The sequence below is a fragment of the Pecten maximus genome, chromosome 7, assembly GCF_902652985.1.
Source record: "Pecten maximus chromosome 7, xPecMax1.1, whole genome shotgun sequence".
NCBI classification, from domain to species: domain Eukaryota; kingdom Metazoa; phylum Mollusca; class Bivalvia; order Pectinida; family Pectinidae; genus Pecten; species Pecten maximus.
In genome coordinates, this window is record NC_047021.1 from 6,356,888 (window position 1) to 6,381,721 (window position 24,834).

At 35.6% G+C, this 24,834-nt stretch overlaps 1 protein-coding gene across 3 annotated transcripts in view; it reads left to right on the forward strand.

The window, feature by feature from the left end:
* The window catches only part of LOC117331448 (gelsolin-like protein 2), a 33,790-nt gene extending 9,003 nt beyond the window's left edge, over nucleotides 1-24,787 (forward strand). For all 3 annotated transcript variants that reach the window (XM_033890163.1, XM_033890165.1, XM_033890164.1), the window contains exons 6-14: nucleotides 3,545-3,616; nucleotides 9,406-9,533; nucleotides 10,618-10,726; nucleotides 13,498-13,608; nucleotides 13,850-13,930; nucleotides 15,780-15,874; nucleotides 16,462-16,540; nucleotides 17,780-17,875; nucleotides 23,627-24,787. In XM_033890163.1, the coding sequence (XP_033746054.1) occupies nucleotides 3,545-3,616; nucleotides 9,406-9,533; nucleotides 10,618-10,726; nucleotides 13,498-13,608; nucleotides 13,850-13,930; nucleotides 15,780-15,874; nucleotides 16,462-16,540; nucleotides 17,780-17,875; nucleotides 23,627-23,725 (870 nt within the window). In that variant the 3' untranslated portion in view covers nucleotides 23,726-24,787. The remainder of the gene's footprint in view (nucleotides 1-3,544; nucleotides 3,617-9,405; nucleotides 9,534-10,617; nucleotides 10,727-13,497; nucleotides 13,609-13,849; nucleotides 13,931-15,779; nucleotides 15,875-16,461; nucleotides 16,541-17,779; nucleotides 17,876-23,626) is intronic.
* The last annotated feature ends 47 nt before the right edge of the window (nucleotides 24,788-24,834 follow it).

Genomic DNA, 24,834 nt, shown 5'->3' on the forward strand with positions numbered 1-24,834 from the left:
GAAAACATTCTTTAAAGGGCATATCTGCATCATTTTAAATAATTTGCCCTTGAAACTTCGCACACACCTTCATAAGAGCCGGTTCTTTAAAATGTGAATGAAGGTCCATGTCAGAGAGATAAACTCAATATTTGTAGCCAGTCACACATGTTACATGTATCTGTTTGCCAAATATCCAGCCTTCATGTGTATGTGCAGTTTTGGGTCATTTTTTCATTTTGGTAGGAATTTCTTTTTAAAAGTGCCATATCTGCGTCATTTGATTATTTGACCTTGATACAAATGTACATTGCACATCATTTGACCCCCGTGACCTTGAATGAAGGTCAAGGTCAAATATAAGTATAACATTTGTAGCCAGCCATACGTTATCGATGCGCCAAACATCAAGCCTTCATGTGTATATAGATAAAAGAGCAGAAACCTTTATTCTGCAATTTTGGATTATTTTTTAATTTTGGCTGGAGAAAATAGCTTTATGATTCTTTTCCAAGTGCCATCTCTTTCTGCCATATTTTTATCTGATGACAATAAAATATGCACATTCTGTTTCAGTGGACTATGTTCTTTCATATGAAATGAAAAAAATAATCAATTTGAGATTTTTATTTTTGACATTTGAACCCATAACAAATCGTTGGCCTCGACATTCTCTGACAATATGTCATTGAGAAAAGTTTGCCCTAACCACGTGCTAACCAATTTCCAATGAAAATGAAACAAATTATGCTAAAATATGTGTGATGAGTTTCCTATATAAACTATAGTAAAATGTATCCTCTCCCCAGGGAGAATGCGACACATAGGGGGCCATGAAATTAACAATTTTGATAAAATAGCTTAAGAATTTTTGTACACCATTCTGCGATATCTTGGTCTTAAGAAGAAGAGACGCATGATGACAGATCAAATTATAATAGTGTATATTATGAGCTGAATGTCAAAAGATTGTAAACTCTGTACAAATTGTATTATATTATCAGGCATTCAGCCTAAATGTATGTTTCATATGTACCATATTAGAAGTTTGATGTTTTGTACGATATATATATATACTTAATTTTTACACATACATTAAATGAGTTAGCTACTTTCATAAATTAAGATGTTTTTCTAGAGTTTACTAGGCCGGATGAAATATGATCATGAGCAATTAGTATGGTCAATATGAGATTTGATAAAATGCCTCTCGTAGGTCAACCACTCATGATCACTCAACTTCTTTTTGTAGGAGTCAATATTATATGTACGAGAATTAAACTCTCGCGATGTCTGTTACAAAGAAATACATTATCACTTAAGCCGAAAAAATTCACACTTAAGTAGCAATAACACATAATAGTCGAAAACCCAATATATGTGATCAGTGATAAGAAACAGTACTTATAAGCATTTTTGGCAATTTATCCTGAAACAGCTATAGCCTTCCATATTTGACATCCCACAGATTGTTGCTTGTATATATATATAGTTTTAAAGGTCAACATTGGAAAAAACCTAAATGGTTATACATGAATTCATAATAAATAGAATTATTGACAAAAAAGTTTCATTTATTTTCACACTTTCTGGAGACCAATACGGAGATTGATGATTATTTTAAGGGATATGTTCGCGACATGAAAATCAAACATTTTTAATTAAATTTCAAAAGCAAATATAGATTTATTTTGAAAGCTATGAGGAATATTGATATTTGAGAAAGTCTTATATTATATGGATTTGATATCGATTGCCAATAGATATACAGGTATTTATCATTTTACATGAAAACAACAAAAAGTTATATTACATGAAAACAACAAAAAGTTGTACTAATAGGTTAAAATGCAATTGGTATACATTTTGTTAATCTACAACTACCTTGTATTGTTTAAATATTCTATGTAATGCAAACATTTCACAGCTTGGTGCATACAAATGTATATATATATTACTTGAAAACATTTGAAAAGGTTGAATCGTGAGCTGAATAATATATAAATAAGACAAGCTGGTTCAATAATAATTTAGCATTTTCATATATATTACGAGTGCGAGTAGCTACTGCAGTACGTAAACCTTATCACAAAAATCCAGATTCTGTATATTGTCTCTGTCGGGGAAGGTACAGCACAAATGACCACCACGACAGATATGTGCCAGTTTTCTTAATTTTAAAAAATAAGCGATCGAATTCCATCACGCCATCACGTACAGACGTAGGTCTACCGATTCATGGATTAGAAACACAGGGACTTCGATCAGTTATCGCAGTAATCCGAAGGGTTCTGGGGTTGATATCACCTTAAAGCTGATTAAAGTCTGCATATAGTATATAGCAAGATCGTCAGAAAATTCGGACTATAATCGCAAAAAGTGATTTTGTGGTCTGGCCAGGCTTGAACAACTTATCGTAAACAGTTTCGTCCTAAATAAACAAACACTTATTTCAGTGAGTCAAAAAACATATTTAAACTTTGTAAGTAACTTGCCTTTAATTTATGTTGATATATATTAATTTCTAGCGACAAACATCATTTTGATGCTTCGTGTGAAGCCCGTGTCCACGTGCCTCCATTTTGACAGAGTGCTCGCTCACGTAAACAGACGGAACACGTGATCGCTAAATATCGGACTAAATCTCATAAAATCTCGTGAACAAACTACCAAGTTGTAAACAAAAGAAAGGTTGTTAGCCAAAACCTGGAGGGTATTATGAAAATCGGGAATTTGTTTGCGCTTGGTTGTTATGCCATCTTTATTTCTAGTAGTTAAACAAGTGTCCTCTGTAAGGTAACGTCAGAATCTCGCAGTTATCTCCCTTCAAACAGTATTTTCAATATAGATTTGCAAAAATCGATGCAGGTGTAGATATTTACAAGACATTATTCTTATTGTTTATTCAAAATAGTTCCTGAAATGTTCAAAACATTATCAGCATAGTTAATACATTTCTGTGCACATCTACTTTGAATGACGGACTACAATGACGTGCCTCATACTTGGAACTAATTATAAGCGAATCATTACCCCTAGTTACAGAAAGTACCACCAGAGGTCTCAAATTCCGGGCTTCCGCCGAAGAGAAATTTATACTGAATATACCTTTTTTCATGTAATAGCACTTTATTTGTAGTCTTGATAGTTTTCATAAATGTATATATAGTTCAACTACATCATATATGAACCGAAAGAAACTACAAAATGAACTGTGAAAGGAAATATAACGAAAATGAAAGTAAGAGATTGTGACGTCACAACTCGTAGGTGATTGTAATATGGCAGGCGTAAACGCCTCCATAAAAAAAACAACAACATATATTTCACTCGTATGACAGAATATTTCGATATTTTTCACTCGTGAAAATATCGATATTCTGTCATACTCGTGAAATATGTTATATTAAACGGGAAACCTTTCAATATCCTCTATATCTAAAGGATGTAATAACAATTTCTTATAATCATTTTACCATGAAACATATTGGTTCATTCATTCATTGATAAATCATCATTCTTACGATTTACTAACACATGTTGTTATAACATTCTTTGATTATAGACTTACCAAAAACCCGACACGGAAGAGCTGTTGTACGACGTCCACTTCTGGATCGGGGAGGACAGCACACAGGTAACTATTCTTTAGGAGTAGAATTGTTTGTCTGCTGAATTTATCGCCCCGTGAACAGCAAGAGTGTTTTATTTTGGGGGTCTCCTTGTTGTAGTTGGTGACATCTCACTCAAAAACATACGGGAGGCCCGTGGCATGTCATCCAGAGCAATTAGGGTACAGTGTCTTGCCAAATGACAAACCACAACAGCAGAGACCGGCCCGTTTCTCAGCTTCATGAGAAACACAAACTGACACGGGAAGGGAGTTTCGAACCACGTACCTCGGACCTTACCTAAGGTTACGTGATCGACGCTCTAACACACTGAGCTAGTTTGGCCCGCTGTACAATTCTGATCTCTCACAACTAGAGCCGGCGTGAGACGTGTTGGATCGAAGTATTTAATCTCACTCAAATCACAGGTGTCTGGATCGGGTTATTGTTTATAGAATCCTAACCCCTACTCCTACTATACGAGTTGATATAGTAGGAGTTGGGGCTAATAATTCGTTTCTATATATACTTACCAAACACTCAAATCCACCATAGACTCTATCTGGTCTGCACCAGACGCTTTGGAACAGTGACAGAAAGTCCTTTTGTCTCGATTACATCCGTGTTATGTAGACAACAAATACTCATGGGTTCACTCTCGAACTGTTACTGTAGCCATCTAATAAGGATACCATTTAGCCGGTTGTTTTTGGTTGTCGAAAAAAATCTTGTTTTTCGTTTCAAATTAAAATTTAAACTTATACAAATTTCAAGATCTGGCTTCAAAATGATATATAATTTTCGCAATTTTCGCTTTCAATCTACATGGAATTACACGTGATTATTGGTGTAGCTTATCACAGTCGGTTATAAATATAGATCTACGTAAAATGTGAAATCTAACAACAAGGTGAATAGATGAATTCCAAATCAAGTCACAATCTTAATTAAGGAGGTGTTGGCAATTGTTTGAGCAAACTGATTATTATTGTATGGATAAAGTAAGTTGATACCGTTTAATAGATATAGTTTCAAGTTTGATAATACATTCTTATCAGTTATCGTTTAAGGTCAACACCTGAATATGTAAATTATATAGATACAGTATATAACATACCTGTACATACCACAGGAGGCGATCACCCAGGGGTAACTAGATACAGTATATAACATACCTGTATACACCACAGGAGGCGATCACCCGGGGGTAACTAGATACGGTATATAACATACCTGTATACACCACAGGAGGCGATCACCCAGGGGTAACTAGATACATGTATATAACATACCTGTATACACCACAGGAGGCGATCACCCGGGGGTAACTAGATACAGTATATAACATACCTGTACACACCACAGGAGGCGATCACCCGGGGGTAACTAGATACAGTATATAACATACCTGTATACACCACAGGAGGCGATCACCCGAGGGGTAACTAGATACGGTATATAACATACCTGTATACACCACAGGAGGCGATCACCCGGGGGTAACTAGATACGGTATATAACATACCTGTATACACCACAGGAGGCGATCACCCGGGGTAACTAGATACAGTATATAACATACCTGTATACACCACAGGAGGCGATCACCCAGGGGTAACTAGATACAGTATATAACATACCTGTATACACCACAGGAGGCGATCACCCAGGGGTAACTAGATACAGTATATAACATACCTGTATACACCACAGGAGGCGATCACCCAGGGGTAACTAGATACATGTATATAACATACCTGTATACACCACAGGAGGCGATCACCCAGGGGTAACTAGATACAGTATATAACATACCTGTATACACCACAGGAGGCGATCACCCAGGGGTAACTAGATACGGTATATAACATACCTGTACACACCACAGGAGGCGATCACCCAGGGGTAACTAGATACGGTATATAACATACCTGTATACACCACAGGAGGCGATCACCCGGGGGTAACTAGATACGGTATATAACATACCTGTATACACCACAGGAGGCGATCACCCGGGGGTAACTAGATACAGTATATAACATACCTGTATACACCACAGGAGGCGATCACCCGGGGGTAACTAGATACAGTATATAAAATACCTGTATACACCACAGGAGGCGATCACCCGGGGGTAACTAGATACATGTATATAACATACCTGTATACACCACAGGAGGCGATCACCCGGGGGTAACTAGATACATGTATATAACATACCTGTATACACCACAGGAGGCGATCACCCGGGGGTAACTAGATACAGTATATAACATACCTGTATACACCACAGGAGGCGATCACCCGGGGGTAACTAGATACAGTATATAACATACCTGTATACACCACAGGAGGCGATCACCCAGGGGTAACTAGATACAGTATATAACATACCTGTATACACCACAGGAGGCGATCACCCAGGGGTAACTAGATACATGTATATAACATACCTGTATACACCACAGGAGGCGATCACCCGGGGGTAACTAGATACAGTATATAACATACCTGTATACACCACAGGAGGCGATCACCCGGGGGTAACTAGATACATGTATATAACATACCTGTATACACCACAGGAGGCGATCACCCGGGGGTAACTAGATACAGTATATAACATACCTGTATACACCACAGGAGGCGATCACCCGGGGGTAACTAGATACAGTATATAACATACCTGTATACACCACATGAGGCGATCACCCGGGGGTAACTAGATACATGTATATAACATACCTGTATACACCACAGGAGGCGATCACCCGGGGGTAACTAGATACAGTATATAACATACCTGTACACACCACAGGAGGCGATCACCCAGGGGTAACTAGATACGGTATATAACATACCTGTATACACCACAGGAGGCGATCACCCGGGGGTAACTAGATACGGTATATAACATACCTGTATACACCACAGGAGGCGATCACCCGGGGGTAACTAGATACAGTATATAACATACCTGTATACACCACAGGAGGCGATCACCCAGGGGTAACTAGATACAGTATATAAAATACCTGTATACACCACAGGAGGCGATCACCCGGGGGTAACTAGATACATGTATATAACATACCTGTATACACCACAGGAGGCGATCACCCGGGGGTAACTAGATACATGTATATAACATACCTGTATACACCACAGGAGGCGATCACCCGGGGGTAACTAGATACAGTATATAACATACCTGTATACACCACAGGAGGCGATCACCCAGGGGTAACTAGATACAGTATATAACATACCTGTATACACCACAGGAGGCGATCACCCAGGGGTAACTAGATACAGTATATAAAATACCTGTATACACCACAGGAGGCGATCACCCGGGGGTAACTAGATACATGTATATAACATACCTGTATACACCACAGGAGGCAATCACCCGGGGGTAACTAGATACAGTATATAACATACCTGTATACACCACAGGAGGCGATCACCCGGGGGTAACTAGATACAGTATATAACATACCTGTATACACCACATGAGGCGATCACCCGGGGGTAACTAGATACATGTATATAACATACCTGTATACACCACAGGAGGCGATCACCCGGGGGTAACTAGATACAGTATATAACATACCTGTACACACCACAGGAGGCGATCACCCGGGGGTAACTAGATACATGTATATAACATACCTGTATACACCACAGGAGGCGATCACCCAGGGGTAACTAGATACAGTATATAACATACCTGTATACACCACAGGAGGCGATCACCCGGGGGTAACTAGATACAGTATATAACATACCTGTATACACCACAGGAGGCGATCACCAAGGGGTAACTAGATACAGTATATAACATACCTGTACACACCACAGGAGGCGATCACCCAGGGGTAACTAGATACAGTATATAACATACCTGTACACACCACAGGAGGCGATCACCCAGGGGTAACTAGATACAGTATATAACATACCTGTATACACCACAGGAGGCGATCACCCGGGGGTAACTAGATACAGTATATAACATACCTGTATACACCACAGGAGGCGATCACCCAGGGGTAACTAGATACATGTATATAACATACCTGTATACACCACAGGAGGCGATCACCCAGGGGTAACTAGATACAGTATATAACATACCTGTACACACCACAGGAGGCGATCACCCGGGGGTAACTAGATACAGTATATAACATACCTGTACACACCACAGGAGGCGATCACCAGGGGGTAACTAGATACGGTATATAACATACCTGTATACACCACAGGAGGCGATCACCCGGGGGTAACTAGATACAGTATATAACATACCTGTACACACCACAGGAGGCGATCACCCGGGGGTAACTAGATACAGTATATAACATACCTGTACACACCACAGGAGGCGATCACCGGGGTTACTAGATACAGTATATAAAATACCTGTATACACCACAGGAGGCGATCACCCGGGGGTAACTAGATACAGTATATAAAATACCTGTATACACCACAGGAGGCGATCACCCGGGGGTAACTAGATACAGTATATAACATACCTGTATACACCACAGGAGGCGATCACCCGGGGGTAACTAGATACAGTATATAACATACCTGTATACACCACAGGAGGCGATCACCCGGGGGTAACTAGATACAGTATATGACATACCTGTATACACCACAGGAGGCGATCACCCAGGGGTAACTAGATACAGTATATAAAATACCTGTATACACCACAGGAGGCGATCACCCGGGGGTAACTAGATACAGTATATAACATACCTGTACACACCACAGGAGGCGATCACCCGGGGGTAACTAGATACATGTATATAACATACCTGTATACACCACAGGAGGCGATCACCCAGGGGTAACTAGATACAGTATATAACATACCTGTATACACCACAGGAGGCGATCACCCGGGGGTAACTAGATACAGTATATAACATACCTGTATACACCACAGGAGGCGATCACCCGGGGGTAACTAGATACAGTATATGACATACCTGTATACACCACAGGAGGCGATCACCCGGGGGTAACTAGATACAGTATATAACATACCTGTACACACCACAGGAGGCGATCACCCGGGGGTAACTAGATACATGTATATAACATACCTGTATACACCACAGGAGGCGATCACCCAGGGGTAACTAGATACAGTATATAACATACCTGTATACACCACAGGAGGCGATCACCCAGGGGTAACTAGATACATGTATATAACATACCTGTATACACCACAGGAGGCGATCACCCAGGGGTAACTAGATACAGTATATAACATACCTGTATACACCACAGGAGGCGATCACCCGGGGGTAACTAGATACAGTATATAACATACCTGTATACACCACAGGAGGCGATCACCCGGGGGTAACTAGATACAGTATATAACATACCTGTATACACCACAGGAGGCGATCACCCGGGGGTAACTAGATACAGTATATAACATACCTGTATACACCACAGGAGGCGATCACCCGGGGGTAACTAGATACAGTATATAACATACCTGTATACACCACAGGAGGCGATCACCCGGGGGTAACTAGATACGGTATATAACATACCTGTACACACCACAGGAGGCGATCACCCGGGGGTAACTAGATACGGTATATAACATACCTGTACACACCACAGGAGGCGATCACCCGGGGTAACTAGATACAGTATATAACATACCTGTATACACCACATGAAGATAAGAGGCGACCACCCAGGGGTAATATCTCTTATGTTCAATGGTAGGCATTAATTAACTACATGTTTTAATTTTGGTTCATAGGATGAATACGGAACAGCGGCTTACAAAACGGTCGAGTTGGATACATTTCTCGACGATAGGGCAATCCAACATCGTGAGGTTCAAAAGGGAGAATCGAAGTTGTTCTTGTCGTACTTTTCTAATTTTGTGTAAGTATGACGTCATGCAGAGAAACGTGTAATCCTCACAGCTTTACATCAGTAGATTTAGGTCACCTGAGTCTCAAGTTACCTTTTCTAATCGCCTTTTGTCCGATGACTTCTCTCCAGGAACATCCTAACCAATTTCAATGGAATGTTGAAGAAACCTTCCGTGGCGAAGGTCAAACAAAACAATGAATTATATGGTCTACAACCAAAAGGATCCGGGGAGGTCAAAAAGTGGTTCAAATTGACTAAAATTCAAAGGTCTTCTTCTCAAGACCGAAATAAGGTAGAATCAAATACTCCATAAATGGAAGGGCCCTAAGATGTTTGTCACAATAGCGACTGTTATGACACCAGGGTTTCCCTTTTTCTCCTGGTGAGGGGATAGGGTTAACTTAGTTTATGTAGAGTGATCACATTTTTGAGGATCATTTGTCGGATTTCCATTGGAAATGATTCAAACTTGGTAAGAATCACCAGCCTCAGATGGTAGTTAAATGTTATGAACATTTTTGGCACTGTCTGACCCCCAGGGGCTGATGGGTGGGGCAAAAATGGGACAAATTGACCGACGTTTCAGAAAATCTTTTGAAGGGGGTAAGTTTTACTATATTTCAGAGAAATAACATTTTTGGGCTTCAATTAGAAGACAGTTTAATGGTATACACATATTGGCTCTGACTAACCCTGCGGGGCAGACAGATGGAGTGAAAATGGGCCAAACTGACGGAAATATATTCTACCTCAGGTGACCGTTATGGCCCATGGGCAACTTGTCTTCTGTCTTTTAATCTTATTTCCATACCACGGCAAGTCCATTAGGAATTTAAAAAAAAAAAGAAATGGAATCAATATTAAAACGAACAACGCAAAATTTGCTCGTAACAGATAGGAATACGTCATCGAGTGGACATCATAAATAAACGTTGAATAGGTTATTTATTCTCGATTTAATAAGCCATTTTTTCTTGATTTAATACATATCTCCATCAAGTACAACTATACTAAATCCATTTGTCACTGAAAAATGTCGTTTTTAACCCATCTTAATGCGTAATTCACTATATATACCTAATTGTCCTTCCAGAGTAATGTCCGGTGGATACGCTTCCGGCTTCAGACACGTGGAACCTATAGAGTACAAACCGCGTCTGTTCTGCATCCAATGCAAAGATCGCAGCACCGTAGCATTTGAGGTAGGCGTCGTTGTTTCTTATATTTGAATGAATGGTGAACATCAACAAATAACGTAAAACATTCTGTTCCTCCCTACAAAACGCCAGCTCTAACATATATCAGTCAGTAAAGTTAAACATTCTGTTCCTCCCAATGTTCATACAAAATATAAAGTCGGAGCTGGATAAAACTGTACGGTACATACAAAATATAGAGGCAGAGCTGGATAAAACTGTACGGTACATACAAAATATAGAGGCAGAGCTGGATAAAACTCTACGGTACATACAAAATATAGAGGCAGAGCTGGATAAAACTCAACGGTACATACAAAATATAGAAGCAGAGCTGGATAAAACTCAACGGTACATACAAAATATAGAGGCAGAGCTGGATAAAACTCAACGGTACATACAAAATATAGAGGCAGAGCTGGATAAAACTCAACGGTACATACAAAATATAGAGGCAGAGCTGGATACAACTGTACGGTACATACAAAATATAGAGGCAGAGCTGGATAAAACTGTACGGTACATACAAAATATAGAGGCAGAGCTGGATAAAACTCAACGGTACATACAAAATATAGAGGCAGAGCTGGATAAAACTGTACGGTACATACAAAATATAGAGGCAGAGCTGGATAAAACTGTACGGTACATACAAAATATAGAGGCAGAGCTGGATAAAACTGTACGGTACATACAAAATATAGAGGCAGAGCTGGATAAAACTCAACGGTACATACAAAATATAGAGGCAGAGCTGGATAAAACTGTACGGTACATACAAAATAAGAGGCAGAGCTAGATAAAGCTCAACGGTACATACAAAATATAGAGGCAGAGCTGGATAAAACTGTACGGTACATAAGAAATATAAAGGCAGAGCTGGATAAAACTCAACGGTACATACAAAATATAGAGGCAGAGCCGGATAAAACTCAACGGTACATACAAAATATAGAGGCAGAGCTGGATAAAACTGTACGGCACATACAAAATATAGAGGCAGAGCTGGATAAAACTGTACGGTACATACAAAATATAGAGGCAGAGCTGGATACAACTCAACGGTACATACAAAATATAGAGGCGTACGGTACATAGAGGCAGAGCCGGATAAAACTGTACGGTACATAGAGGCAGAGCCGGATAAAACTGTACGGTACATACAAAATATAGAGGCAGAGCCGGATAAAACTGTACGGTACATACAAAATATAGAGGCAGAGCCGGATAAAACTGTACGGTACATACAAAATATAGAGGCAGAGCTGGATAAAACTGTACGGTACATACAAAATATAGAGGCAGAGCTGGATAAAACTGTACGGTACATACAAAATATAGAGGCAGAGCTGGATAAAACTGTACGGTACATACAAAATATAGAGGCAGAGCTGGATAAAACTGTACGGTACATACAAATATAGAGGCAGAGCTGGATAAAACTGTACGGTACATACAAAATATAGAGGCAGAGCTGGATAAAACTCAACGGTACATACAAAATATAGAGGCAGAGCTGGATAAAACTGTACGGTACATACAAAATATAGAGGCAGAGCTGGATAAAACTCAACGGTACATACAAAATATAGAGGCAGAGCTGGATAAAACTGTACGGTACATACAAAATATAGAGGCAGAGCTGGATAAAACTGTACGGTACATAGAGGCAGAGCCGGATAAAACTGTACGGTACATACAAAATATAGAGGCAGAGCTGGATAAAACTGTACGGTACATACAAAATATAGAGGCAGAGCTGGATAAAACTGTACGGTACATACAAAATATAGAGGCAGAGCTGGATAAAACTGTACGGTACATACAAAGTATAAAGGCAGAGCTGGATAAAACTCAACGGTACATACAAAATATAGAGGCAGAGCTGGATCAAACTGTACGGTACATACAAAATATAGAGGCGGAGCTGGATAAAACTCAACGGTACATACAAAATATAGAGGCAGAGCTGGATAAAACTGTACGGTACATACAAAATATAGAGGCAGAGCTGGATAAAACTCAACGATACATACAAAATATAGAGGCAGAGCTGGATAAAACTGTACGGTACATACAAAATATAAATGCGATCTGGATTGAACTGAACGGAGCATACAAAATATAAAGGTCCAGCTGGATAAAGCTGAACGATACATACAAAATATAAAATACACATACTAGGGCCTACTCATATGCAGTCGATCATAATCTTTGCCGGAAATGTAACACGGTTTGCTTATAAATCTTAAACATCAATTTAAAACCGTTAATGGTAACGTCTTTGTCGCAATAGTAGCAAACACGAGGAAATGTTCTTTGTTTATATGTATATGTATTTGATTTCTAAATGTTTATACAAACGTAAACTAGAATACACATGAATGTAAAAACACAGGCAACAAATATAAGTAGTCCTGATTAGGACACTGTAGAGACAGGAACGGATTTGATTGGGACACTGTAGAGACAGGAACGGATCTGATTGGGACACTGTAGAGACAGGAACGGTTCTGATTAGGACACTGTAGAGACAGGAAAGGTTCTGATTGTGACACTGTAAAGACAACAACGATTCTGATTGGGACACTGTAGAAACTGGAATTGTTTTGACAGGAGCAGTATAGATATTGGAATCGTTCTGATCGGGATAGTGTAGTTACATGCGCCGTTCTGATTGGGAGAATTAAGATACAGGAACATTTCTGAGTGTGGCAGTGTGGATACAAAAAAAACCCATTTGATTAGGACAGAAATAATTGTAACGTTTATTACAGGTCAAATTCTGCAAGAACTCCATAACATCAGACGACATTTTCATATTTGACAGTGGTTCTCAGCTGGTACAGCTGAATGGCGCGGGAGCTAACCTCAGGGAAAAATCAAAGGTAAGACCTCGTTTTGTTTGTGTTACAGACACACAGCTAACAGAAAAGGTTTATAAGGTATCTTAAAACAAAAATGTTTTAAAACCCTTTAACTCAATTGTCAATGGAAATTTGCATTGAAGTAAATAGAAGGTAATTCCACTAGTAACATTTAGATCAAAAATGAAAATGTTTCAAAGTAAAGAATGTCCAATTATTGTTAAAATAAAAACAGTGTTATACGTAACATTGTTTTTTGCAGGCCATGGATGTGATGTCTAAATTTGTAGAACGGCGTCCGAAAAGCGAAAAAATTGTTGCTGATGAAGGAGACCGAGACTACGTAAGCATAGCTTATCGTTATGGCGTATGTTATTTAAGCAATGAACAGTGGTTTTAATATTGTTATTGTCGATATGGCAACACAAAAATCCCGCCTTTTTTAATATCACATGACCCACTGGGTGTTATAACCTGAGGCACTGGGTGTTATAGGCGTATGGTGGCAAGTGCCTCTCGGTATTTTGTCAATTGGGAAATGCGGAGCAAATGTAAATATTTAAGCAATGAACAGTGGTTTTAATATTGTTATAGTCGATATGGCAGCAAGATGTATGGTGGGCAAATGGCATGGGAACTCGTTAAGTTTTCCATGCTACACCCTTGGGACACCCTTCGTAACTCTTGTGTTAGTACATTTTATGTATAATATCTCTGTTTGTGACGTGACATTACGTTAGTATATATCTCTGTTTGTAACCTGACACTACGTTAGTATATATCTATGTCTGTAACATGACATTACGTCAGTATTTATCTATATTTGTGACGTCACATTACGTTAGTATATATCTATGTCTGTGACGTGACATTACGTTAGTATATATATATGTTTGTGACGTCACATTACATTAGTATATATATCTGTGTTTGTGATGTGACATTACGTTAGTATATATCTATTTTGTGACGTCACATTACGTTAGTATAATATATATTTGTGACGTCACGTTATGTTAGTATATATCTATGTTTGTGACGTGACATTACGTTAGTATATATCTATATTTGTGACGTGACATTACGTTAATATAATATATATTTGTGACGTCACGTTATGTTAGTATATATCTATATTTGTGACGTGACATTACGTTAGTATATATATATGTTTGTGACGTCACATTACGTTAGTATAATATATATTTGTGACGTCACGTTATGTTAGTATATATCTATGTTTGTGACGTGACATTACGTTGGTATATATCTATGTTTGTGACGTGACATTACATTAGTATATATATCTATATTTGTGACGTGACATTACGTTAATATATATCTATTTTGTGACGTCACATTACGTTAGTATAATATGTATTTGTGACGTCACGTTATGTTAGTATATATCTATGTTTGTAACGTGACATTACGTTAGTATATATCTATGTTTGTTACGTGACATTACGTGGTATTAAGAAATTGAACATGAATATTATATAGTCAGTACAAAATGTATATATCTATGTTTGTAACGTGACATTACATTAGTATATATCTATGTTTGTGACGTCACATTACATTAGTATATATCTGTTTGTGACGTGACATTACGTTGGTATATATCTATGTTTGTGACGTGACATTACGTTACTATATATCTATGTCTGTGACGTGACATTACGTTAGTATATATCTATGTTTGTGACGTCACATAACGTGAGTATAATATATATTTGTGACGTCACGTTATGTTAGTATATATCTATGTGTGTAAAGTGACATTACGTCAGTATATATCTGTTTGTGACGTGACATTACGTCGGTATATATCTATATTTGTGACGTGACATTACGTTAATATATATCTATGTTTGTGACGTCACATAACGTTAGTATAATATATATTTGTGACGTCACGTTATGTTAGTATATATCTATGTTTGTAACGTGACATTACGTTAGTATATATCTATGTTTGTGACGTCACGTTACGTTAGTATATATCTATGTTTGTTACGTGACATTACGTGGTATTAAGAAATTGAACATGAATATTATTTTGACGTTTGGTCAAATCAAGCATAGGTGAGCGATACAGGCCCTCTGGGTCTCTTGTTTATTCACATAAATATAAAAAAATACATCTGTTAAATTGTCGTCATGAAATGACAAGCGTGTTTGGTTTTCAGGAAAGATGTTGTAATAGCCTCAGAGATGAAGACGAAGAGGAAGAGGGTTCGGAAGATGTTGATATGAGTCCAATCGAAACACCGGTCCTGTCCAAGTCAGCATGATTTTTCAAAACTTTATAATATTCCTTACACTAAAAGATTTGAAAGTTTCAATACAAATATACACAAAATAATAAGGGATCGTTGTTACATAAAACATTTATACACGAAGTTTCCAACATTATTCAGCTGTCCCGAACATGTCATATTTAAGAAATAGCAATGAGGTATTTGTCATTTTTTTTCTTAATAAAAATGTTAAGGTTCAGTTCTATAGCTTAACTGCTGTGTTCAAAATATCCGTTTATCCTATGATATCGTATGGGGTCGTATGATTGAATACATTTGAATTCTGGTATATTAAATGACTATTCTCAATTTTATCTAATTTATGTAATATGTCGCGAGACTTTAAATATATGATACAGTGTAATTAACATACATGTATATCTAAATCACGTGAAAACTCTACAATGTTTGTAAATTTCTATCAAAACATATAAGGTAAAAAAAAATAATTAGGGGAATAAATCAAATACCAGAAAAAACGTCGGAAAACATTATTGTATAACGGTCAGAACAAGACGGTACGATGCTACAGATGTATGTGGACTGTTTTATCACGAAATCTGATTCACAGGGTCACAGATGCCGATGGTTCACTTGGAATAGAGAATGTCAAAACCGGGGACATATCAATGGATGACTTCGACTCTAATGTAAGTATATATATGTGTGTAGTTTATAGAGATATACTGTTAGTATGTGTGTGTAGTTTATAGATAAGGGTCAAAGAAGTAATATGAACAGTATAATCCAGATAACACTGGATCCTCACATAAATGTATGGAGGATACAAATTACTTGTTATGATTATATGGGGCAAAGAAGTAATTCAAACAGTGTAAACAATAAGGTTTGTTAAATTTTCGAGGCAATCCGCCCCTTTATCAAAACACAAAAAATTACAAATACAATCACATAATATATATAAGAAGTACTGGAAATACAATAAAATACAATAAGAATAATGTTTTAGTAACTGGAGCACCACAATGAACCCTCCAGGGGTTACGTTTATTTTGTCTCCCTTGGTCTCCATACTCCAGGGGTTAGGTTTATTTTGTCTCCCTTCGCCTCCATACTCCAGGGGTTACGTTTATTTTGGCTCTCTTCCTTCGTCTCCACACCCCTGGGTTTATGTACCCTTTTGCTCCCAGCTCCTCACACTTCGGATTTTACGTTTACTTTGGGTCTTTGCGCCTCGATACCCCTGAAATACATTTATTTCATACGCTGAATGCGGAACATTTCATGAGAAAACCCATGGCTTAGTTATCGCCATCTTGTGGATAAAACAAAGTCTCGAGCTAAGTCGTCGTGATGAATTGACGATTGGTCAGGTTTATTTTCCTGTCAATAATCAAATAGTTAGTCGTGTGCCTTCAATGTTGTCATTGCATATTCCAGGTGCAGAGATTCCATTAAATGTAGCACTAGATTGATTTATAAAACAGGAGGTCCCTGGGCCTTTTACGGTCATCTGACAAACATTTACTGACACACTCCTCAATCAAGCATCATTACCATAAATTGTCTATACACAACCAGTTATGTTTCAGATCAAATTTGGTTTTGTTTATTTTAAAGCATCTTAAAAGTAAAATTTATTTTTATATAAATGAGGCTGGTCTGGCCAATGGGGACAAAGGGGCGTGGCCACAAATTTGGAACTTTACTGAAAATTTGCTTTAAGATGCTATTCTCCTCTAAACCAAAATGGATGAAAACCAGATTTGATCTTGAACATAACTGTCTGCAAACAAACAATTTGTGGTAAGTTGAGGGGTTTGTCCCTGATGTAAGTGTTTGTTAGACCGTTTAGGCCCATGGGCCTTTTGTTTGTATTATGAATTGATATACGGGATATAAATCAAAATATATTTTACCTGTTGTAGGATGTTTTTCTGCTTCACGTGAATTCAACATGCTATGTCTGGGTTGGAAGCGGCGCCTCAATCGATGAGAAAAAAAACGGGATGTACTACGCTAACGTAAGTAACATAACCATTTCGATTAAAGTATATATATAAATGTCTTGATTAGAATTTACCTGGCTGAAATAGCGTCATATGATTATCCCCTTAAAAGTGATATTGACAAGCATTGCAAAATAATTAAATATACAAATTAAAAAAGTCTGTGCTTCTAAATATCAATTCTGAACTATTTGCTCTTGGTATTTTAATTTCTTGCATCTGAAACAATCAATCTGAAAAAAAACGGGATGTACTACGCTAACGTAAGTAACATAACCATTTCGATTAAAGTATATATATAAATGCCTTGATTAGAATTTACCTGGCTGAAATAGCGTCATATGATTATCCCCTTAAAAGTGATATTGACAAGCATTGCAAAATAATTAAATATACAAATTAAAAAAGACTGTGCTTCTAAATATCAATTCTGAACTATTTGCTCTTGGTATTTTAATTTCTTGCATCTGAAACAATCAATCTGAAACAATGGCAGATACTGACTACCATTGATGAATACGAGTGTACAGAATTTATTTTAATGCGAAACGTTTAGTGTTTTCATTGTATGTAGAGTTGATGAAATATTTACAAGTATTTCATATAGAAGTATTACATGTTGTATGAGTTATTCGCATTTATTGGACGATTCTTTTTTATCTAAATATCTGTATAATATGATAATATAGCCTCTTAGTTACTCTAAATAGATACATGTATAATGAAAATACATTGTACTATAGCCTCTTCCTCAAAATATGATCAAAATAGTATAACGTCTTAATTACTCTAAATGAAATCAAACATATTATGGCCTCTTACTTCCTCTAAATAGATACCTGTAGGATGAAAATACTTAGCCTCTTACTCAAAATCTGATAAAGAATACTATAGCCTCTTATATACTCTAAATAGATATAATAGAAAACATATGATAGCCTCTTACTTTCTGTCAACACATTGTTAAATGATCATGAGAAATAATACCGCCGAAGACGAAGTCGGAGGTTGATATTTTTCAGGTATATAAAACTTATCAATATACTGTAAGTGTTTACTAATTATAGTATCGATAATACTGTTATAATTATAGAGAGTAGTCTCGATAATATTGTTATAATTATAGAGAGTAGTCTCGATAATACTGCTATAATTATAGAGAGTAGTCTCGATAATACTGTTATAATTATAGAGTAGTCTCGATAATACTGTTATAATTATAGAGAGTGGTCTCGATAATACTGTTATAATTATAGAGAGTAGTCTCGATAATGCTGTAATAATTATAGAATAGTCTCGATAATACTGTTATAATTATAGAGAGTAGTCTCGATAATACTGTTACAATTATAGAGAGTAGTCTCGATAATACTGTTATAATAATAGAGAGTGGTCTCGATAATACTGTTATAATTATAGAGAGTAGTCTGGATAATACTGTTATAATTATAGAGAGTAATCTCGATAATACTGTTATAATTATAGAGTAGTCTGGATAATACTGTTATAATTATAGAGAGTAGTCTCGATAATACTATTATAATTATAGAGAGTAGTCTCGATAATACTGTTATAATTATAGAGAGCAGTCTCGATAATACTATTATAATTATAGAGAGTAGTCTCGATAATACTGTTATAATTATAGAGAGTGGTCTCGATAATACTGTTATAATTATAGAGAGTGGTCTCGATAATAAAGTTATAATTATAGAGAGTAGTCTCGATAATACTGTTATAATTATAGAGAGTAGTCTCGATAATACTCTTATAATTATAGAGAGTAGTCTCGATAATACTCTTATAATTATAGAGAGTAGTCTCGATAATACTGTTATAATTATAGAGTAGTCTCGATAATACTGTTATAATATAGAGAGTAGTCTCGATAATACTGTTATAATTATAGAGTAGTCTCGATAATACTGTTATAATTATAGAGAGTAGTCTCGATAATACTGTTATAATTATAGAGAGTAGTCTCGATAATACTGTTATAATTATAGAGAGTAGTCTCGATAATACTGTTATAATTATAGAGAGTAGTCTCGATAATACTGTTATAATTATAGAGAGTAGTCTCGATAATACTGTTATAATTATAGAGAGTAGTCTCGATAATACTGTTATAATTATAGAGTAGTCTCGATAATACTGTTATAATAATAGAGAGTAGTCTCGATAATACTGTTATAATTATAGAGAGTAGTCTCGATAATACTGTTATAATTATAGAGGGTAGTCTCGATAATACTGTTATAATTATAGAGAGTGGTCTCGATAATACTGTTATAATTATAGAGAGTAGTCTCGATAATACTGTTATAATTATAGAGGGTAGTCTCGATAATACTGTTATAATTATAGAGAGTGGTCTCGATAATACTGTTATAATTATAGAGAGTAGTCTCGATAATACTGTTATAATTATAGAGTAGTCTCGATAATACTATTATAATTATAGAGAGTAGTCTCGATAGTACTGTTATAATTATAGAGTAGTCTCGATAATACTGTTATAATTATAGAGAGTAGTCTCGATAACACTGTTATAATTATAGAGTAGTCTCGATAATACTGTTATAATAATAGAGGGTAGTCTCGATAATACTGTTATAATTATAGAGTAGTCTGGATAATACTGTTATAATCATAGAGTAGTCTCGATAATACTGTTATAAGTATAGAGAGTAGTCTCGATAATACTGTTATAATTATAGAGTAGTCTCGATAATACTGTTATAATAATAGAGAGTAGTCTCGATAATACTGTTATAATTATAGAGTAGTCTGGATAATACTGTTATAATAATAGAGGGTAGTCTCGATAATACTGTTATAATAATAGAGAGTAGTCTCGATAATACTGTTAAGTATAGAGAGTAGTCTCGATAATACTGTTATAATTATAGAGAGTAGTCTCGATAATACTGTTATAATTATAGAGAGTAGTCTCGATAATACTGTTATAATTATAGAGAGCTGTCTCGATAATACTATTATAATTATAGAGAGTAGTCTCGATAATACTGTTATAATTATAGAGAGTGGTCTCGATAATACTGTTATAATTATAGAGAGTGGTCTCGATAATAAAGTTATAATTATAGAGAGTAGTCTCGATAATACTGTTATAATAATAGAGAGTAGTCTCGATAATACTGTTATAATTATAGAGAGTAGTCTCGATAATACTGTTATGATTATAGAGTAGTCTGGATAATACTGTTATAATTATAGAGAGTGGTCTCGATAATACTGTTATAATTATAGAGAGTAGTCTCGATAATACTGTTATAATTATAGAGAGTAGTCTCGATAATACTGTTATAATTATATATAGTGGTCTCGATAATACTGTTATAATTATAGAGAGTAGTCTCGATAATACTGTTATAATTATAGAGGGTAGTCTCGATAATACTGTTATAATTATAGAGAGTAGTCTCGATAATACTGTTATAATCATAGAGTAGTCTCGATAATACTGTTATAATTATAGAGAGTAGTCTCGATAATACTGTTATAATTATAGAGAGTAGTCTCGATAATACTGTTATAATTATAGAGAGTAGTCTCGATAATACTGTTATAATTATAGAGAGTAGTCTCGATAATACTGTTATAATTATAGAGAGTAGTCTCGATAATACTGTTATAATTATAGAGAGTAGTCTCGATAATACTGTTATAATTATAGAGAGTAGTCTCGATAATACTGTTATAATTATAGAGAGTAGTCTCGATAATACTGTTATAATTATAGAGTAGTCTCGATAATACTGTTATAATTATAGAGAGTAGTCTCGATAATACTGTTATAATTATAGTGAGTAGTCTCGATAATACTGTTATACTCATAGATTAGTCTCGATAATACTGCTATAATTATATATAGTGGTCTCGATAATACTGTTATAATTATAGAGAGTAGTCTCGATAATACTGTTATAATTATAGAGAGTAGTCTCGATAATACTGTTATAATTATATAGAGTTGTCTCGATAATACCATTATAATTATAGAGAGTAGTCTCGATAATACTGTTATAATTATAGAGAGTAGTCTCGATAATACTGTTATAATTATAGAGAGTGGTCTCGATAATACTGTTATAATTGTAGAGAGTAGTCTCGATAATACTGTTATAATTATAGAGTAGTCTCGATAATACTGTTATGATTATAGAGTAGTCTCGATAATACTGTTATAATTAAAGAGTAGTCTCGATAATACTGTTATAATTATAGAGAGTAGTCTCGATAATACTGTTATGATTATAGAGTAGTCTCGATAATACTGTTATGATTATAGAGTAGTCTCGATAATACTCTTATAATTATAGAGAGTAGTCTCGATAATACTGTTATAATTATAGAGAGTAGTCTCGATAATACTGTTATAATTATAGAGAGTAGTCTCGATAATACTGTTATAATTATAGAGAGTAGTCTCGATAATACTGTTATAATGATAGAGAGAAGTCTCGATAATACTGTTATAATTATAGAGAATGGTCTCGATAATACTGTTATAATTATAGAGAGTAGTCTCGATAATACTGCTATAATTATAGAGAGTGGTCTCGATAATACTGTTATAATTATATAAGTCTCGATAATACTGTTATAATTAAAGAGAGTAGTCTCGATAATACTGCTATAATTATAGAGAGTAGTCTCGATAATACTGTTATAATTATAGTGAGTAGTCTCGATAATACTCTTATAATTATAGAGAGTAGTCTCGATAATACTGTAATAATTAAAGAGAGTAGTCTCGATAATACTGCTATAATTATAGAGAGTAGTCTCGATAATACTGTTATAATTATAGTGAGTAGTCTCGATAATACTCTTATAATTATAGAGAGTAGTCTCGATAATACTGTCATAATTAAAGAGAGTGGTCGCGATATTACTGTTATAATTATAGAGAGTAGTCTCGATAATACTGTTATAATTATAGAGAGTAGTCTCGATAATACTGTTATAATTATAGAGAGTAGTCTCGATAATACTGTTATAATTATAGAGAGTAGTCTCGATAATACTGTTATAATTATAGAGAGTAGTCTCGATAATACTGTTATAATCATAGATTAGTCTCGATAATACTGTTATAATTATAGAGAGTAGTCTCGATAATACTGTTATAATTATATAGAGTGGTCTCGATAATACTGTTATAATTATAGAGAGTAGTCTCGATAATACTGTTATAAGTATAGAGAGTGGTCTCGATAATACTGTTATAATTATAGAGAGTAGTCTCGATAATACTGTTATAATTATAGAGAGTGGTCTCGATAATACTGTTATAATTATAGAGGGTAGTCTCGATAATACTGTTATAATTATAGAGAGTAGTCTCGATAATACTGTTATAATTATAGAGAGTAGTCTCGATAACACTGTTATAATTATAGAGTAGTCTCGATAATACTGTTATAATTATAGAGAGTAGTCTCGATAATACTGTTATAATTATAGAGTAGTCTCGATAATACTGTTATAATTATAGAGTAGTCTCGATAATATTGTTATAATTATAGAGAGTAGTCTCAATTATACTGTTATAAGTCTCGGTATTGTCGATTATTGTGTTTTAGAGAGTGTATATAACAAAGAAATTTTAAATGTCTAGTGTTTTAAATCATTGAATATTTTAGCTTGTAAGACTGATGATCAATTTTATAATCTTTCATATCATTATTATAGCTGGTAAGATTGATAATTAATTTCATAATTTTTCAATTCTTACAGAAATATTTAAAGCAAGCCGATAAACCGTTCCACGGAATAACGGTTTTCAGTGAGAGCAGTGAAAACAACGCCAAGATCATGGAGGAATTAGCAGCTTAAATCCAGCACTATATTTACTATTGCTATGAGATCGGCTTTCATCGCTGGTTATAGACGGCTTTTCTCCCAAAGGTTTCTGACCTTTTATAACATGAACAATGTATTGTGAACTTTTTACTTATATTATGTATATATTACTGAACATTTTAATCCTACACACATGTATCTAACACGGCCGGTGAAGTGTAGGTCTTTTCCGTAACAACTGTCTTACCAACTAAAACTGCACGAGGCCTTGACCTTAACAACAGTCATACCCATTAAAACTACAGGAGTCCTTGACCTTAACAACAGTCGTAACAACTAAAACTACAGGAGTCCTTGACCTTAACAACAGTCATACCCATTAAAGCTACAAAAGGCCTTGACCTTAACAACGGTCATACCAACTAAAACTACACGAGGCCTTGACCTTAACAACAGTCGTACCCAGTAAAACTACAGAAGCCCTTGACCTTAACAACAGTCATACCCATTGAAACTACAGGAGGCCTTGACCTTAACAACAGTCATACCCATTAAAACTACGGGAATCCTTGACCTTAACAACAGTCATACCCAGTAAAACTACGGGAATCCTTGACCTTAAGAACTGTTGTAGCGAAATACTACTAATATCAGTAGATGTTACTATGATGTAAAAGCGCTTAGTGAAAAGTGAATTTACAGACTCTGTAGACGTTGTAATTCACCACATTGTATTGTATATAAGCACATGTACAGCTTGCCAAAAACGCCAGTCTCACATTTAATAAGTTGATCATACCTTGGTCATATTAGTCTTAATAAGTCTATCTGTTCGTCAGAATAAGAAAAAAATGTCACTAAACAATTTAAAATACCAAATGTAGAGGTTACCTTTGTACTGAAATTTACATTGTTGTTTGTTGGATCGTTCTTTGTATTTGGGTTAATTTGTTGTTGACGATTTAATAAGTGTTCTATGTTTACGCATTTTGTTGTCAGCAAAATCGAATTCCCGGAACTCTGTATTTTGATTCGTTAGTATCCGATAGTATGCTTTTTGGTGTAATTTTGATTAAAATCCTTTCAACATCAATATTCATTTCGTTCTGTCATCATTCCGTAAGAAGCTAAAAACATATATT